Here is a 20,226-nt window from a genome sequence, read left to right on the forward strand (position 1 = left end):
TAACGACTGCGGGATCCGCACAACAGAAAGCTCAGTCAACAGCCATGTCTGGTGTTTGCCTGGCATTTGCAAGATCCTGAGGTCAACTGCCAGTATCCCAATAACAAATTAAATTTAATAGGTAAATAAAGAGAAAAGCTTAAGAAGAGAATAAAATCACTTCAACACATATCGTAGAAGTAATGTGTTTTCTTTCTAAGCTTTTTTTTAACATTGACTTAATTAGCTTACATGTATCAATTTTTTGTCCATGTATGTACATCATATAAAATTGTACCAGGTGCTTGTAGAGGTAGGAGAGGGCATCAGATCCCCTGGAACTAGTTATGAATGGTTGTGAGCTACCATGTGAGTGCTGGAAATGGAACCCAGGTCCTCAGGAAGAGCAACAACTACTCTTAACTGCTAAGCTATCTCTTGATCCCCTTCAATCAATATTTAGTATTCACAGTTGCTAAGTTACGGGTTGGAGATCAATGGTAAAGTGTTTGCCTAGTGTAGTGGTTAGTTCTTTCAACTTCACAACGAGCTAATGACCTAGGAAGAGAGACCCTTAAACGGAGAACTGCCTCCACTAGACTTGTCTGTGGGCATGTCTATGGAAAGTTTCCTGATTGTTCATTGAGTAGGAGGGCCCCACCCACTGTTGGTCTTGGGATGTATAAGAAATGTAGCGAAACAGGCCAGTATGGAGCTTTCCATCTTTGTCTCTGCTACAGTTCTGCCTTGGCTCTCCTCACTGATGGACTGATTGTAAGCTCTATACTGAAACAAACCCTTTTTACTCCCAAACCCCAGTTTCAGTCACTATTTTATTAAAACAACAAAAAGAAAACTAGGACACAAAGCACAAGTAGAGCCCTGTGAGGTGTAATCCCCAGCACCACCATTCCCAAAAAGCAAACCTTGAAAAAAAAAAAACTCTATTAAATCCTTTTATATTATTAGCAACTTTTAAATTTTTATTGTGTGTGTGTGTGTGTGTGTGTGTGTGTGTGTGTGTGTATACCCACGTATGTAAGCTCACAGAATACATGTGGAGGTCAGAGGACAAACTAAGGGAGTTGGTTCTCCTTTGACCACATAGATACCATAGATGAAATTCAAGTCATGAAGGTGGCAAGCTCCTTGATTTGCTGAGCCACTTCATGGCACATTTTATGATTACTGTTGTTGTTATTATTACCGTTGTTGTTATTTATTATTATTATTATTATTAATGAAGGGTAGGTTAGCCATAGCACGCATGAGGTGGTCAGAAGACAAATCTATGTATTCAGTTCTTCCTATTTTTGTGTGTGTTCTAAGGATTGAACTTGGATATCCAGGTTTACACAGCAAGTACCTTACCTGCTGAGTCATCCTGCCAATCCTTTGTACCAACTTTAATGTGTTGCATACTTTACTACAGGGAAGCTTAGTGATGGGCATATGTTAGGATTGTGCTAAATTATTTTTCCTAACTGTTTTGGTTATAGCTTTGATGCTGGGGACAAAAATCAGGTCCTCACATAGTCAAGCACTATAGTACTGAGCTATACCACAGCCCTAAAATAAAGTGCTTTAAAAACAAAAAGAAAAGAAAATAGGTGCTGGGGATAAAGTTCAGAGGCTGACAATTTGCCCAGAATGCATGAAGTTGTGGGTTCAATCCCAAGAACTGGGAGAAGAAAAAGAGAGAACCAGATGATGCAGGCCTGGAATCTCGGTTACATAGAAGGTTATATACAACAAGAAGATCTCAAGTTCAAAGCCTGCCTGGACTACAACTACTTCAAAGCCAGTCTGGACAACTTAGTGAGACCCTGATGAAAGTAAATTGAAAGGGGCTGAGGCTAAACCTGAGTGGGGAGTGCTGGCCTAGGCATAAGTGAAGCCCTAAGTTCTATTCCTAGTACCAGGAACAGAGAAATACTCCTTAAATTAAATGATAATAATTTTTAAAGTAATAATTTGCTACTCTTTAATAATGGAATGATAAATATCTGTAAGTAGATATTTTCTTAGACCTTTACATGTACATAAATAATTCATTCTGTAAGTTTTTCCAATTGAATTTAAAAATTTAGTCTTATCCCTATTCTTGCTATAGTCATAACCTTACCTTGATTATCTGCTCAGATTCCCGAGTGCTGGGTAAACACACCCACAGCAACCACTAATACTTCTTATGTTTGTGTGGGAGGCATTTAGGTATACACACAACCATGCATGTATACAGAGGTCAGAGAATGGTATCAAACTACCTTATTCCCTCTAGATTCTCTCACTAAACCCACAGCTAGGCCGGCAGACAACAACCCCAGCAATCCTCCTGTCTCTACTGTACACCCTCAAAGATGAGTTACAGGTACAGAGCCACGTCTAGCTTTTAATGTCAACACATTAAAAGGGGATTTTGAACTCAGATCCTCATGCTTATACAACAAGTACTCTTACTGATTAAGCCATCTTCCCAGGCACTTAAATGGCCATTTTTAAACATTTCTTACTCTTGATTTGGGTGGCTACAATAAATGCCTATTTAAAAAAAACAAAACACAAAGTCTTTTTCAGTAAAGAAATCCACATGGAAATACACAGTTAAGATGGCATGGCATTTAGAATTTACTCCCACAAAAACAAACCAACTCAAATCTAGTGATGGTGGTGCATGCCTGTAATCCCAGCACTTGGGAGACAGAGACAGGTGGATCTCAAGTGAGTTCAAGGCCATCCTGGTCCACAAAGTGAGTTCCAGGACAGCCAGGACTGTTACACAGAGAACCCTGTCTCAAAAAAAAAACGAAACAAACAAAAAACCCAAATCAACCCAAAACACTATAATGAGAATTAATCAAAGTTGACTGAATAGGTAATCACTGAGGGCAATTAGACAAATATTGCCTAAATTAATATTCATCCTCTAAAGAGTCTATAATTTTAAAAAAATCTCATTATTTTAATATTCTTGAAGAGCTTTTCTTTAAATACTAAGAAAAATCCATAAACCTCCCAGCATGTTTCTTTGCTAACATCTTAATATACTAACAAGGTTTTGTCTCCAGGTCAACACAAGGTAGGCTACTACAGACAATGGGCACACTGCAGGTACAAAAAAAAAAAAAATGGCAGAAAGTAAGAACATCTTAACTATGGAAGTATATTTCACATTCCATTACTGTTTTTCAAGCATTTTAATAGTTAGCAAAAGGGATGAGGGTCTTCTAAATACAACTCATCAAAAAAAAAAAAAAAACAAGATTCAACCAACACATACTTACTTGGTATGGGAAGCACAACAGAAGGTGGAGGCTGACCATGTCCTTGAGGAACAGGAAGTCTCATACTATGGCCAGGGCCTGGGCCTGGGCCGGGACCAGGACCAGGGCCAGGACCAGGGCCTGGGCCTGGACCTGGCATTGGAGGCATTAACATTCCGGGAGGTGGTGGAGGAGGAAGCCCAGGAGGAGGGGGTGGGAAAGGAATCATACTTGGCAGAGCAACTTCATCAACAACTAGAGGATCATTTCCATGATCAAACTGACAAAGGTCACCAAGTACACAAAATCCTCTTTCTGTAAGAATTAAAATTAAAGAAACAAAAACAAAAACCTTATTACGATCTACTTAGAGTTCAAAGAATAAAACAAATTCCAGAAAACTCAACATCCTAATTTACATTGTAGTTTTTTTCTAAGACGTGGAACAATCTCCTTAGGGCTCGCCTGTTAGTGACCATACAACCTTGAGGTAGAGGCAAGCACAGTCTGTGCTCTCTGAGATTATGACGTATTGAAATTTTACAACACACAGGCTACTAAGTGGCTACTATAGATTAACCAAATTGTTAAATTTTTATAAAAAAATAAGTGTGGTAGTGACTCCTGTAGTCCTAGCACTCTAGAGGCTGAGGCAGGAGGATTGCAAGTTTGAGGCCAGCCTGAGTTACATGCACATGTGAGGGAAGTCTTGGCTACATAACAAGATACTCATTTCAAAAAAAAAAGGTTTTAGGGTTTTTTAAATAATAAAAAAACTAGATAGTTTACCAAATGTCCATTTACCAAAGGTTTGATAGAAAGGAATAAAAGTCTTAAACTAATCATTTATTTCAATGATCTATTTCACAGTATTATTTTAAAGTGACCATTCTTGATATATATATGGCTTAAATTAAAAATACTCAAGTAGATAGAAGAAATGAATCATAATGTTCTAGATACAACAAAATAATTATAGTTGGCAATTGTTTTCAAATAGTTGATAGAGAAGATCATGAGCATTCCCAACATCAAGAAATAAGTTTGAGGTTATAAACATGCTAGTTACCCTGATTTGATTACTATATACAGTATACATGTGCTGAAATCTTGTTGTATGCTATAACTATGTATAGTATTCATCAATTTAAACAAGATTTTAACATTAAATTTCTATAAGGCAAGGTAAACAAGGCTATTTATTGTAGAACTGCTTATAACTGAAAATGCTAGAAAGGACCTAAGTGCATATTTATGATAAATGGGTTAAACATATTTTCATACATATAGAATACTACAGAAGAGCCTCAAAAACAACGAAGGAAGTTCTTTACATGTCAGTATGGAGTTATTTTCAAGAAACTGTAAGTGAAAACACATGGTGTATTAAGAAAACACCAGTATTCACATAAATAAAGTAAGGCAAATTGCTGAGGAGCACCCATGCCATATCTGCAACACTTGCTTTCCTAGATGGGAACAGCACATACAAAAGAGAAGGCAATCTTTACCATCATAATCTCTGCAGCGCCTCTTTGGTGGTGGGTTTCGACCAAAAGAATTGGAAGAGCTATGATTGTTATAGTAATTAGACCAGCTCTCGGTTGTGTTTTCAGAATGGTGAGCAGGTGCGATCACAGTGACAGTGCTGGGAATAGACTGTGCCCCAGAGGAGTACTGCTCAGAAGAGTTTGCAGGAGGAGCAGACACAGGCACATAGGAGCTCTCCAGGTCATTTCTTTCACTCTTAAACTTTGATCTTTCCCTGTGTTCTGTTTTAGAGAGAGAAAGAAAACAAGAGAGGTCACATATTTACATATTTAAACTACACTTCTCTCAGATCAACAATGCTGAAAACATCAGCCTACACTTACTGAAAGATCCACACCCTAAGCACATTCACTAGTAGCATATTCTAAAAGCAGGAACATTGCCACCTCGGCATATCTCAACAGACTTGTGAAAACAGGTTTTACACTATCACCAACAAGGGCACTGACAGAGATAGGTCAGTTTTCCCACTGGCATTTTAGTATTTTTCTTTTTATAAACACTGGGCAACCTCATAGCAAGTCAATTCAATTACTTTCAGGGAAAACCAACAAAACAAAAGACAACCTTTTTATACTCAAGTGCTGTTGTCACTAATTAAAAAGACATTTGTATCAATTATAAAAATGATTTAAATCTTTATATATATATATATATATATATATATATATATATTATAATAATTTAGGAATAACTTTTAAAAATGGCCTTAATTCCAAGGGTATACAAGATTAGCACTGTCTTTGTAAGAGATCAATATCCAGCTTTTGGAGACAATTCCAGTTTTCCCATTTCTCCCACCTCTGTCAAGTAAGCTTTTGGGGCTGTCGCCTACTCACCAACACTCCTGTTTGGATCTCGGTCTTTGCTGCGGCCCCTGCTGCGGCTCCTACTCCGACTCAAGCCTCGGCTCTTACTCCGGCTCTTGCTCCTGCCCCTTCTCCAGTCATACTTCTCACGATACAGCTCATTCCGCTCGTAGTACCGCTCATAGTCTCTCCACTTGCCATCTTCTCTTTTCTTCTCACGAGTCCTATAATACACAGATATAAAAGCCATACGTAGACTCTAGAAATGAGATCTGTACGCAAGTCCAGAGAATAAAATACTCTCTTTAAGTCACCACAATTCATAATGTCTATTTTAGAATGCCTCAAAACTACCACTAATTCTTCTAACCATTATTAAAAGGGGGAAGGGCTTTCCACTTCAAGAACACAGGGTAGGGAGAAAAGAAAAAGAAGAGGTAAACCAAGGTATGAGGAAAAGTGGGGGAGAAGACAGAAATCAGAAAGACAAAGAGTAGAAGGCTCAAAACAAGTCTTCCTAAACAAAGACCACCTTGTGAGCAAAGGTGAACATTTCTGCCAAACGATACCTCTTTTGGCATATGCTAGCATGAACAATTTTAACACGGAGCACCCCTAAACAAATGGAACATTTCATTATAATTCTCGGAGGAGACTGCTCCCACCCCTGTGCTCTTGGGGAAAGCAAATAATGACTGTTTTTCAGACACAGAAGCTAAGACAACAGCAAAAGACAGAATGGAAAGAAGGCAACACTCTTACCCTTGTTGCTTTAGAGGACATTGGGACAAAAACCATAAATGCTATGCAACTAACTTTGCACACTGAAACGACTTTCATATCTTACTATTCAGAGACAAATACAAACCTTCGCTCACTGGATTCTGAACGACTCTTCTGGGGACTAGGATATTTCTTCTTTCTACCATCTCGTTCTTCTTCTGCTGGCTCTTGAAATACCTGTGAGATTTGTTAAAAATAAGATCAGCTCCTTGCTGGGCAATGGTTGCATACACCTTTAATCAGAAGGCAGAGGCAGGCAGATACTTGTGAGTTCTAAGCCAGCCTGTTATACAGAGTGAGTTCCAGGACAGCCAGAGAGAGACAGAGAAACCTTGTGTCAAAAACCCCATCCCAAAAGAGACCAGTTTCTCTATAAATTATAAAACTCAGATAAACGATAACTCTTTCTAGTATAAGAGAGGGCATAAATATACTGAATGCTGTGGCCTGACTCTGGCCCCACACACTTGTAATTCCAACAACTAAGAGGTAAAGGTGGGGCATCCCAAGACCCTGTCTCAAAACAAACAAAAGAAAACCCACCCCTCCCCTCAAAAACAAAGATAAACACTCAAGTTATATCATTTATTGACAGATCATTAGATATGTACTTAACATTCTGTTTTAAGCCATTTCCAAAACAAAAAAAAAAAAAATAAAAAGCAGGCTCACATTAATTCAAAACAGGGTATGTTGCCTGGCTTTGGTGGTACAATCACATGATTGAGACAAAAAGATTATTATGTTTAAGGCCAACCTGTCTTTATTATTATGTTTAAAGCCCTGTCTTTAAAAAAAAAAAAAAAAGTCAGGTCTGGTAGCTCATACTTGTCACCTCTACATTTGAAAGGGCTGAGGCAGAAGGACTGCCAATAATGTTAAAGCTAGCCTATCAATATAATGAGTTCCTGCCCCCCAGAGCTAAACAACAAGGCTTTTATATTTTAATTTTTTTAAAAAAAATAGTAATATGTATTTTTTTAAAAGCAGCATGCCAACTTTGATGTTGACTTAGAATAGATAACTGTATTATAAGAAGAAAATAAGCATGTCATTCTCTAAACCAAGACAGGATAACTAGCAATCATTAAGGACAATACAATACAATAGTTTATATCTTCTTAATTTCAAACAACAATAAAACTGGGAATTGTGTTGCACACCCTTTAATCCCAGCACTGGAGAGAGAAAGGCAGGCGGATCTCTGTGATTTGAGGCTGGCCTGGTTTACATATCAAGATTCAGAACAGCCAGGAATAAAAGAGACCCTGCCTCAAAAAACCAAAAATATAAAATAAACAAAACTTAATTAATAAAGTTTGGGCTGTGGTGGCTGTGCAAGCCTGAAACCCAGCCCAGTCTATTTAGCAAGAGCCTGTCTCAAATCAGAATAAGTAAGTTAGTTTGGGCCAGGTATGGTAAACATGCAAAAGCAATCCTATTGAGCACTTTGGAGACTAAGACAGAAGAATCATGAATTCAAGGCAACCTTGGATATCATAAGACCCTCAAAATTAAAACAAACAAACAAAACAAAAAAAGGGGGGGGGGGAGCCCGGGGCCTAGCTCAGTAGCAGAATGCCTGCATAGCAAGCACAAGGCTTTGGGTTTGTGATTCTCAGCACCACATACAAATGAATCAAATTTTTAAGAACTAAACTAATTTCCAGATAATGCATAAGCTTCTTACTTATTAATATCAAAATCAGAAAATGAGTGAATGGACCAGAAGGAAACAATTTAAGAAAATGCAGACAGCATAGTAATGGCAGCCACAATATGACAGCAGAGACTATACACACTCATCCAGCTGGATCCAAAAGTCCATTTCCTCTAGCAATTTACAAGGAACATAATGATACATTAATCCACCAAGAAGCAACAAGCTGAATCTAGATAATAAAAACCCCAAAGAACAAATAGGGTTTCTTCACAAATTAAAATCTTGGGAAGTTTGGTAAAAAGGAACAAATGCTGTATGCAGCATAAACTACAGCACACATCTTCTATTGTTTTTCAGCACCAGGATGAGCTGTGTCAATGGTCCAAATTCTCTTGCCTGTTTCCCCTGTGGCCAATAATCTAATTATAAATACAACTGGCAGTACAATGCAGCTGAGGCTCAAGAAGTTAAGATGACTAATCCTGAGATTTGTTTCTGACCAAGTCATTCACTGTAAAAGCAGCAACTGAGCGGATGAGGAATTCAACCTTTACATTTACGTGTAGCTGTATGAGCTAGTGTTTATACCAGTAATCACAAATCTTAGGGACAAGAAGTACCAGACAACTGCCAATCATATTAGCCACTTTTCAGTTTTCAAAATTAGGATTTATTACAAAGATACTCCAAATGGAACTTAGTAATGATTTTTTTAACTCTTCTTTTAAGACAAAATAGAATTTTTAAAGAAGATTTATTTTTGTGTGAGTTCCTGCATATATGAATATGTCCCATATGAGTGGATGGTACCTGGAGAGGCTAGAAGGTTCCCTAGAGCTGGAGTTGCAGGTGTACCATCTAATGTGGGAGTTGGGAAGCTTACGAAGAATGGCAATGCTCTATCAACTGAGCCCTCATCTCTTCAACTCCAAGTGAGTATCACTTTTGTTAATATTCAAATCAATTGTCATTGAAACAGATTCTCCTAAGTCAGTGAATACCTGCTCTGATTATAGAAAAAGGCTGTCATTAAAAAAATGTTATAAAACATTTAACCTATACCAAATATCATAAATTATATACCATAAAGCACGAAAGAAAAATTTTTGTACTATATGCAAGGAAGATCTCCATTTTTCCTGCTTGAAAAGACACCAAAAACCTCACTAGCCTACTTTTTAAAGACTTTTTGAGCCAGGCTCAGCAGTATACACCTTGAAGCCTAGCATTTGGAAAGTGGAGGCAGACAAATCAGGAGTTCAAGGCCTGCATGAAACCCTGCCTCAAAAAAATGTACGTTGGGGACTGGAGAGATTGCTCAGTGGTTAAAAGCACTGGTTATTCTTCCAGAGAACTTGGGTTCAATTCAGAGCACCCACAAGGCAACTCAAACCGCCTGTAACTCCAGTCCCAGAGGACCCAACACCCTCTTCTTGCCTCTGAGGGAATATATTCACTATATTCACATGGTGTACAGACACACATGTAGGCAGAATACCCAAACACATAAAATAATAATTTTAAAAAGTATACATAAAAAAATTATGGAGCACCATGTAAGAACAAAGTAAGTGATATAGTCTAAGCTGATCTTAATTTAAAAGTCACATTTTGTCAGATCAGTTCAGTTATATAGTATTTGATTAATAGCACTGGCTGCTCTTCCAGAGGACCTGAGTTTGATTCTCAGTACCCACATGATGGCTAACTGTCTTTAACTCAAGTTTCAAGGGCTCCAATACTCTCTTCAGGCACCACATACACATGGTACAGACATACATGGAGGCAAAACACCCATACGCAAAACAAAAATAAATCTCAAAAAATATTTAAAGTGAATCAGAAATGACAACTAAACAACACACAAATCCCAGAATGATTCCATACAAAAGGAAAAGAACAGACTATAAATAAGGAACACTGCTGGGTAAACTAATAAAACTGAAATAGTACATGACATCAAAATTAAATATATTGAAACTGATAATGGTGCTATAGTTATCCTAAAGCATGTGTGTGTATGTGTGTGTGTACACAGGTGGGGATACCACATGAGTGTATAAATGTAGAGGCTAAAAGTCTATGTCTGGTATATTCCTCTATGACTCCCCACCTTATTCTTTGATACAGGCTCTCTCTAAACCTGGAGCTCACTGGTACCACCAGACTGGTATCCAGCAAGCTCCAGGCATCCTCCAGGTTACTAGTGTTATAGGCATAGCAGCTAGGGTTTTGTATAAGGGTTCGGGGGGGGGGGGGGGACAGAATCTAAATGGCCCCCATGTTTACAGAGCAAGCACTTTACCAACTGAACAATCTCTCCAGCTTTTTATTGAGACAAGATGTCATGTATCCCTTGTTTCATCCTATTTATTGTCCTTGAATTCACTATATAGCCAAGGATGACAAATAAACTTCTGATTCCTCTAACCCTGCCACGCAAATGCTGGGATTACAAGCATGTACACCATCAAATATGATTTAATATGTTACTAGTGTTCAGACACAAATCTTTGTAGTTATTTGAGGCAGGTAAGAAGCTGTTTCAGCCAATAGCTTAGCAGAGTAAAGCCAGGCGGGAAATCCAAACAGATATATAGAGTAGGCAAAGTCAAGGAGATGCTCCCGTAGCTTGCTGAGACAGACACTAGAATGTTACCAGTAGGCCACCTTGTGGCGATACACAAATGAATAGAAATGGGTTAATTCAAGATATAAGAGTTAGCTAGGAACATGCCTAGTGTTGTAATTAATAAAGTTTTTGTGTGATTATTCGGGTCTGGGCAACCAGGAAACAAATGAATAGTCTCTGTTTACAGGTGTTTGACCAGCACTCTATAAACTAAGCTTAATCTCCAGCTCCTTAAAAAAATTCTTATTCCTAGAAATTGCAAAGAGATAAAGGGCTATGGTTTATGAGAGCAATGACTTTAAAAAAAAAAATGTGGTGTGAGCATATAATGAAAGTATATGGGGCAAATCCTCAATAACACATTTAGGCAGGCATCATGAATGCTGTGGGTGCTACCTGGATAATTCTGATGTAAATTTACAATTATTTATAAATAAAAGATTTTTAAGTCATTCCGTTTGTAGAATAAAGTAAAATTTAAAAGTTGAAAAACAGGAGTCAGAGAGAGATAGACAGCAATTAAGAGCTACTCTTGCATAGGACCCAGGTTCAGTTCCCCGAACTCATATGGCAGCTTATAACTACTATAATTCTAGTTCCAGGAGATCCATCTTAGTTAGGGTTACTATGCTGTAATGAAACACCATGACCAAAAGCAATTTGGGGAAGGAAAAGGTTTACTTGGCTTACACTTCTACATCATAATATATCAATGAAGAAAGACAGGGTAGGAACCTAGAGATAAAAATGGATGCAGAGGCTATGGTGGAGTGCTGTTTACTATCTTGTTCAACATGGATTGCTCAGTCTGCTTTCTTATAGAACTTAGGACCACCATCCCAGGGGTGGTACCAACCCACAATGGGCTGGGTCCTCCCCAACCATCGCTAATTATGAAAATGTCCTACAGGCTTGTCTACAGCTGGATTATTATTTTTTTTTTCAAGACAGGGGTTCTCTCTGTGCAGCTTTGGAGCCTGTTCTGGCACTTGCTCTGTAGACCAGTCTGGCCTCAGACTCACAGAGATCTATCTGCCAAATGCTAGGATTAGAGGTGTGTACCACCAAATCCCACTCAGTGGTGCATCTACAACTAAATTTTATAGAGCCTTATTTCTTTTATTTATTTTTTATTTTGTTTTATGTTTATTTGTTTGTTTTTGATTTTCAAGGCAGGGGTTCTCTGTGGTTTTTGGTGCCTGTCCTGGAACTAGCATAGAGCCATTTTTCAATTGAGGTTCCCATTTCACCAGGGACTCTAGCCTGTGTAAGGCTGACAATAAACTAGCTAGCTCAGAATCCAACATCCCCTGTTAGCTTTTGTAGTCACCAATCATGCACACGGTGCAGACAGATACATAAAATAAAAATAAATCATTTTTTAGATTTATTTTATATGTACGAATGTTTTGATTGCATATATATCTGTGTATCATGTATGTCCTGAAACTGGAGTTCTAGATGATTGTGAACTGCTGTTTGTGGTGGGAATCAAATCCAGGTTCTCTACAAGAAAGTGCTTTTAACCACTAAGCCAACTTTATAGCTGATAAAAATAAAAAATATTTCTTTAATAAGTTGGAAGATATTTCTGTTCCTGGTACAGGACTAAAGACTACCTATATTTGTACATAAAAATCTCTTTTCCAGTTGGGTGGTAGTAATGCATGCTTTTAATCCCAGCACTCTAGAGGTAAAAGGCAAGAGGATCTCTGAGGTCACCTTCAACACAGACGACTAAAATTTTAGTTTAAATAAAGATGTATGTGCTGGGAGTGTAGTTCAGAGTGCGTTTTCCTGGCATATCTAAGGCCCTAGTTCAGTTCCCAGCACAGGGTATGGTAACATATGTAATGATACCACTCTGGAGGTGGATGCAGAAAGAGCAAAGCTCAAAGTTATCCTAGGCCTGGGATATATGAGACCCTATCTCAAAAAATAAAATAAAATATTTTTTTAAACTTATCCTACAACCAGGTGGTAGTGGCACACACCCTTAGTCCCAACACTGGATCTCTGAGGTCGAGGCCAGTCTGGTCTCCATAGCAAGTTCCAGGATAAACAGAACTACACAGAAAAACCCTGTCTCAAAAATTAAACTAACAAACCTCTTTTCCACATTCTTATCAAATATTGTTTGCTTTATATAGAAAAGGAACTATAAATGAAAGCTATGATGTTTCTTTATTGGTTCAAGCAAGCAATTAGGTTGGTATCTTTTTAAAATTATGTTGTGGGAGTGGGTACGTGCATATGCGTGCAGGTGCCCACAGAGGCCAAAGGCATTACGTGCCCTGGGGCTGGAGTTACATGGTTATAAGCCACCACCAGATGAACGTGCTTGGAACCAAACTCACGACCTCTGCAAGAGCAATATGCTCTGTCAACTTCTTAACTACTGAGCCATCTTTCTAGCCCATTAGCTCGGTATCTTTAATCATGTTTGTATACTTTAACAATATTTCTGTTTATTTTTCTAATGTTGACAGTGTAGTTAAAAGAGTAAATCATTTCTCTGTATATGTGTCAGTATATTATCTAATGATTTATCTTGGAAGTTTCATGAATACTTTCATTTAAGCCTCTGTATGTAACCAAATTTTCCTCTTTTAGAAACCACTGGGTTTCTCTGAAGGCTGAAGAAATAGCTCTACAGTTACTTGCTGTTTGATCACAAGGACCTGAGATCAGATGCCGGCACCCACATGAATGTGGCATCCTGTTCACATCTGAAACCCAACACTGAAAAGCAAATTATTAGGGCTTGCTGGTTTGTAGCCTAGCTAAGAAAATCCACCTCTAGGTGTAGGGAGAAACCATGCCTGAAAAAAAAATTTCTGGATGGGCACGGTCGATAAGTTCAAGGTCAGCCAGGCTACACAGTAAGACCAGACCCTGTCTAAAAAAAAACAAAACAAACAAAAAACCACAACACAAAGAAACAAAAATAAAAATAATTTAAACTTGAGAATCCTGGTAACAAAATCTAAGAAGTGTGTGTATTACCTCTTCTTTAATTTCTTCTTTTTCTTGGACTAGTGGTTTTGGCTCAGGTTTAACTGGTTCCAATGGTGGAAGGTAGTTTTTAGTATAAAGACTTTCAAATAGCTTGTCCACAAAACCTGAAGTCTCTAAAGAGAAAAAAAAAAATATTTAAATGTTATACAAACAAAAATGCAAAGTTTAAACATTGTTGCCAATGCTTTTAGATGAACAAGGTATCTTCAAAGCTGCTGTCAGGCTTTTAAAACCAAGACTTACCTTAAAGGAACAGACATCCCCACTTGAAGAGGTTTTGTTTCTTTTTAAATCCTTCAAACATAATTGCATGTGTTCAAATGAAATAAGTGTAAGATTTTGTTGCTTAAGAACAAAGATTAGAAACAAAGTTTCTATAAGCAAGAGATTAACAAATTATCAAATAAGAGATTACAAAATTTCTCTTGACCTATTAAGAATATCAGATCTAAAGATATAAACTAATACTTAGTGTGTTTATCTGTTCAAAGAAACCAAAATGACAAACTGTGTACTGTAGGTGAAAAAGAAGCCTATGTAGAATAGGAAGAAGTAATCTCATAGTATAACCTTATGTGTTGGATAGACTGCAAAGACCGAATTAGGTAGGTTTGAATGGGTTGAAATCAGTATCTGTATTTGACTCAACTCCATGTTTTGGACTATTTGAAACTTCCTCTGACAAACAAAATAAGAGAAACAGGTAGTTTTGCTGAAAACACAAATGTAAAAATATTTCTAGCTTTACTCTAATTAAATGTAACTTTCATTGGTTCCCCTTAGGTTCCCCTAAGGAACACCTAAAGGGGTATTGCTCAGTGGCAGAGGGCTTGCCCTGATGGTTCAATTCCCAACTCAAGGGAGTGTTGGGTATTTCGAAGGCATCACGTGGGATCTGCTGATACCACAATTATGATGTATTTTACATTTCTAAAATGCCAACTACTTTTATCTCAGAAAAGCATCTTCAGACAAACTCCTTTACAATACTAACTTTATAACTAAACTTTTTTTTCAAAATGGCAAAACTTTTAGCTGAAGTAGAACATGGTTCATACTTTTAATACTATAATCAGGAGGGTGGGTGGAAGAATCACCTGCCTAGACTACTTAATGAGTTCCAGGGCAGCCTGTACTAGAGTGATATCCCCACAAAAGGATAAATAAATAAATAAAATAAAAAAATAAATAACACAACCCAGGGGCTAGACAGATGGTTCAGCAATTAAGGGAGCTTGTTTGCTGCTCTTACAGAAGAGTCAGGTTTGGTTCCAGAAACCCCATAGCTGCTCATAACCACCCATAACTGAGTTCCAAGGGAGCTGGAAACCTGTAGTGGCCTCTACAGGCACCAGGCAGGCACACAACACACTGACATATGTGCAAGCAAAACACTCATTTGTATAAAATAACTTTTAAAAAACTAAAAATATAGTTGGAGATGTAGTTGAGTGTTCACTATGTAGAAAATCCCGGGTTTAATCAACAGTAAGCCAAGCTTAGTGAGTCATGCCTGCAATCCCAGTATTACAGAGGTAGAGGCAAGAACAGGAGTTCACAAAAGTCTAAGGTCATCTTCTAATACATGACAAGTTCAAGAATACCCTGTGCTATATGAGTCCCTATCAACAATGAAACACATAAGAAAAAAATAAAACTGTTAACTTGTTGACTGTAACATATAACTTTAAGGTAATAAATTAAGACTCTTCAAAACATTTTATAAACAACTTTCTTCATACTCTTGTATTTTCACACATACCTCTTTTGTAATTTGAAAGACAGTTCAATACGGATGGATGGATGGATAGATGGATGGATGGATGGATGGATGAAAACAAAAAATAGGGCTAATGAGTGGGTTTAATGAGTAAAGGCCATTACCACAAAGCTGCTGACCTAACTCCAATCTCCATGACCCACATTGTAGGAAAGAAACCACTCCTGAAAGTTGTCCTCTGACCTCCAAATGCATGCTATGGCACATATACACATACAAAATAAATAAATGAATGCAATTTTTCAAAATCTATATAACAAATGCTGTTGGTTTCAAGAAAAGGAAAAGCAAACAAAGAAAAAGCAGATAAACTGGCAAATATATAGGGTGTAACAAGTGCCATGAAAAAAATAAGGCACTTGGGCATGGTGGTACCTGCCTTTAATCCCAGTACTCGGGAGACACAAGGCAAGCAGATGTTATGAGTTTAAAGTCAGCCAGGGATATATAGTGAGAGTCTTTCTTAAAAGGGGAATAAAGCAGGCTGGAGATGGACAGATGGCTCAGATGTTAAGAACACTGGCTGCTCTTCCAGAGGTCCTGAGTTCAATTTCCAGCAACCACACAGTGGCTCATAACCATTATGAGATCTGCTACTCTCTTTTGGCATGCAGGTGTACATGCAGACAGAATACTATATATAATAAATAAAAGCTAAAAAAAAAAAAGGGAATAGAGCATCACTGAGAGGAGGAAAGGGTAACTGGAATATGGGACAACCACATTATACAAACTACACTGGGGAAAGCTGTCAAGACGACATTTGAAGAAATCAAAAGGACATGAGAAAGAATCTTCCAGGCAAACAAAAAACACAGCCAAGGGCTCTGAGTAAGGACACGCTCACTGACGTTCAAAGACAGAGAGGTGGGCAGTGTGGTGTAGAGGAAGACTGGGTAAGGGTGGGATAGGGCAGGAACTATCAAGGAAACAGCAAGAAAAACTTCCTGCAATTTCTGTTTGGTTGGAGGATGTTGGTAAAAAGACAGCCCAGGCTATGAAGTAAAGGGCAACTGATCTTCTGATCCTCCTGCTTCCAACTCCCAAGTGTTGAGTCATAGGCAAGCACCTCATGTCCAACTGAAAATGGGAAGTTAAAGGTACAAAAAGAAGAGAATCATACTCATTCTTCTTGGACCTCAAGATACCGCAGCCAAGAGAGCAAGAACATTAGGTTCTCTGTATTATATTAACAGCAAGAGTACATAGTTTCCGGGATGGGGAGATAGTTCTTTTTTTTTTAAGATTTTATTTATTTATTTATTATGTATACAGTGTTCTGTATATGATAAAAGTATTGGAGCGATTAGGGATACAAGGGTCATACCTAAATATAATAAAAGCTATATACAGCAAACCGACAGCTAACATCAAATTAAACGGAGAGAAACTCAAAGCCATCCCGCTAAACTCAGGAACACGACAAGGCTGTCCACTCTCGCCATACCTCTTCAATATAGTCCTTGAAGTTCTAGCAATAGCAATAAGACAACATAATGGGATCAAGGGGATTCGAATTGGAAAGGAAGAAGTTAAGCTTTCGTTATTTGCAGATGATATGATAGTGCACATAAGCGACCCCCAAAACTCCACCAAAGAACTCCTACATCTGATAAACACCTTTAGTAATGTGGCAGGATGCAAGATCAACTCCAAAATATCAGTCGCCCTCTTATACACAAAGGATATGGAAGCAGAGAGGGAAATCAGAGAAGCATCACCTTTCATGATAGCCACAAACAGCATAAAATATCTTGGGGTAAATCTAACCAAGGAAGTGAAAGATCTATTTGACAAGAACTATAAGACATTGAAGAAAGAAATTGAAGAGGATACCAGAAAATGGAAGGACCTCCCTTGCTCTTGGATTGGGAGGATCAACATAGTAAAAATGGCAATTCTACCAAAGGCAATTTATAGATTCAATGCAATCCCCATCAAGATCCCATCAAAATTCTTCACAGATCTGGAGAGGACAATAATCAACTTTATATGGAAAAACAAAAAACCCAGGATAGCCAAAACAATCCTATACAATAAAGGATCTTCTGGAGGCATTACCATCCCTGACTTCAAACTCTATTACAGAGCTACAGTAATGAAAACAGTGTGGTACTGGCATAAAAACAGAGAAGTCGACCAATGGAATCGTATAGAAGACCCGGATTTTAACCCACAAACCTATGAACACCTCATTTTCGATAAAGGAGCTAAAAGTATACAATGGAAGAAAGAAAGCATCTTCAACAAATGGTGCTGGCACAACTGGATGTCAACCTGTAAAAGAATTAAAATAGACCTATATCTATCACCATGCACAAAACTCAAGTCCAAATGGATTAAAGACCTCAATATCAGCCCGAACACACTGAACCTGATAGAAGAGAAAGTGGGAAGTACCCTACAACAGATGGGCACAGGAGATCGCTTCCTAGGTGTAACCCCAGCAGCACAGACATTAAGGGCAACATTGAATAAATGGGACCTACTAAAACTGAGAAGCTTCTGTAAAGCAAAGGACACTGTCACTAAGACACAAAGGCAACCTACTGACTGGGAGAAGATCTTCACCAACCCCGCAACAGACAAAGGTCTGATCTCCAAAATATATAGAGAACTCAAGAAACTAGACTTTAAAATGCTAAGTAACCCAATTAAAAAATGGGGCACTGAACTGAACAGAGAATTCTCAACAGAAGAAGTTCAAATGGCCAAAAGACACTTAAGGTCATGCTCAACCTCCTTAGCAATCAGGGAAATGCAAATCAAAACAACTTTGAGATATCATCTTACACCTATCAGAATGGCTAAAGTCAAAAACACCAAGGATAGCCTTTGCTGGAGAGGCTGTGGAGGAAGGGGTACCCTCATCCATTGCTGGTGGGAATGCTATCTTGTGCAGCCACTGTGGAAATCAGTGTTTCGGTCTCTCAGGAAATTCGGGATCAACCTACCCCTGGACCCAGCAATACCACTCTTGGGAATATAGCGAAGAGATGCCCTATCATATGACAAGAGCATTTGTTCAACTATGTTCATAGCAGCATTATTTGCAATAGCCAGAACCTGGAAACAACCTAGATGCCCTTCAATGGAAGAATGGATGAAGAAAGTATGGAATATATACACACCAGAGTACTACGCTGCGGTAAAAAACAATGACTTCTCGAATTTTGCATGCAAATGGATGGAAATAGAAAACACTATCCTGAGTGAGGAATCCCAGACCCAAAAAGATGAACATGGGATGTACTCACTCATAATTGGTTTCTAGCCATAAATAAGGGTCACGGAGACTACAATTGGTGAACCTAAAGAAGCTAAATAAGAAGGTGAACCCAAGGAAAAACATATAGTTATCCTCTTGGCTAAGGGAAGTAGACAAAATTGCCTGGGAGAAAATTGGGATCTTGGGGGTGGGGTGGGATGGGGGTAAGGGGAGATGGGGAGAGAAAAGTGAGAAGGGAAGGATGGGGGGAACTTGGGGAAACAGGAGGATTGGGATAAAGGAAGGTTGGACAGGGGAGCACAGAAGCAGAATTCTTAGTTAAGGGATCCACCTTAGGGTTGGCAAGAGACTTGAACCTAGAGTGGCTCCCAGGAGCCCATGGTGATGTCCCCAGTTAGTCTCTTGGGCAGCGGAGGATAGGGAACCTGAAATGACCCTATCCTATAGCAATACTGACGAATATCTTGCATATCACCATAGAACCTTCATCTGGTGATGGATGGAGATAGAGACAGAGACCCACACTGGAGCACTGGACTGAGTTCCCAAGGTCCCAATGAGGAGCGGAAGGAGGGAGAACATGAGCAAGGAAGTCAGGACCACGAGGGGTGCACCCACCCACTGAGACAATGGGGCTGATCTATTGGGAGCTCACCCAGGCCAGCTGGATTGTGACTGAAAAAGCATGGGATAAAACTGGACTCTCTGAACATGGCGAACAATGAGGGCTGATGAGACGCCAAGGACAATGGCACGGGGTTTTGACCCTACTTCATGTTCTGGCTTTGTGGGAGCCTAGCCAGTTTGGATGTTCACCTTCCTAGACATGGACGGAGGGGGTTGGACCTTGGACTTTCCACAGGGCAGGGAACCCTGACTGCTCTTTGGACTGGAGAGGGAGGGGGAGAGGAGTTTGGGGGAGGGGAGAAGGGTGGGAGGAGGGGGAGGGAAATGGGAGGCTGGGAGGAGGCGGATACTTTCTTTTTCCTTTTCTCAATAAAAAAAAAAAAAAATAACATGCCAAAATTGTGAACACATCTTAGCAAATTCTAAGATGGAGATTTATAGATTTATGTGAGTAAATATTAAAAAGAGAAATGTCTCAAAAAAAAAAAAGATTTTTTTTTTATTTATTTATTATGTATACAGTGTTCTGCCGGCATGCCTTCAGGCCAGAAGAGGGCACCAGATCTCATTATGGATGGTTGTAAGCCACCATGTGATTGCTGGGAATTCAACTCAGGACCTCTGAAAGAGCAGCCAGTACTCTTAACCTCTGAGCCATCTCTCCAGCCCTGGGGGAGATAGTTCTTATACAAGTGTAAAAACCTGAATTTGAACCCAGAATCCATGCCATAGTGACACTTATTTGCAGCCACAGTACTGGAGAAGGAAGATTTCTGGGGGCTTGCTGGTCAGCCAACCTAGCCTACTTTGCAAGTTTTAGACCAATGATACAAACTCAAAAAAACAAGATGGAAGGTTCCTGAGAAATGACACCAGAGTTGACCTCTTTTTC

The 20,226-nt window shown here is 38.8% G+C and overlaps 1 protein-coding gene across 2 annotated transcripts in view; it reads right to left on the minus strand.

Annotated features, from left to right (window-relative positions):
* The window catches only part of LOC121453334 (RNA-binding protein 27), a 72,840-nt gene that overhangs the window by 35,498 nt on the left and 17,116 nt on the right, over nt 1-20,226 (minus strand). For both annotated transcript variants that reach the window (XM_041660027.1, XM_041660026.1), the window contains exons 3-7: nt 13,687-13,811; nt 6,471-6,562; nt 5,633-5,826; nt 4,754-5,014; nt 3,264-3,557 (exon numbers count right to left, since the gene is read on the minus strand). In XM_041660027.1, coding sequence (XP_041515961.1) covers nt 3,264-3,557; nt 4,754-5,014; nt 5,633-5,826; nt 6,471-6,562; nt 13,687-13,811 — 966 coding nt within the window. The remainder of the gene's footprint in view (nt 1-3,263; nt 3,558-4,753; nt 5,015-5,632; nt 5,827-6,470; nt 6,563-13,686; nt 13,812-20,226) is intronic.

This window comes from Microtus oregoni, unplaced genomic scaffold, assembly GCF_018167655.1.
Source record: "Microtus oregoni isolate MIOR12 unplaced genomic scaffold, Mior012 000011F_ref0000422, whole genome shotgun sequence".
Lineage (NCBI taxonomy): Eukaryota > Metazoa > Chordata > Mammalia > Rodentia > Cricetidae > Microtus > Microtus oregoni.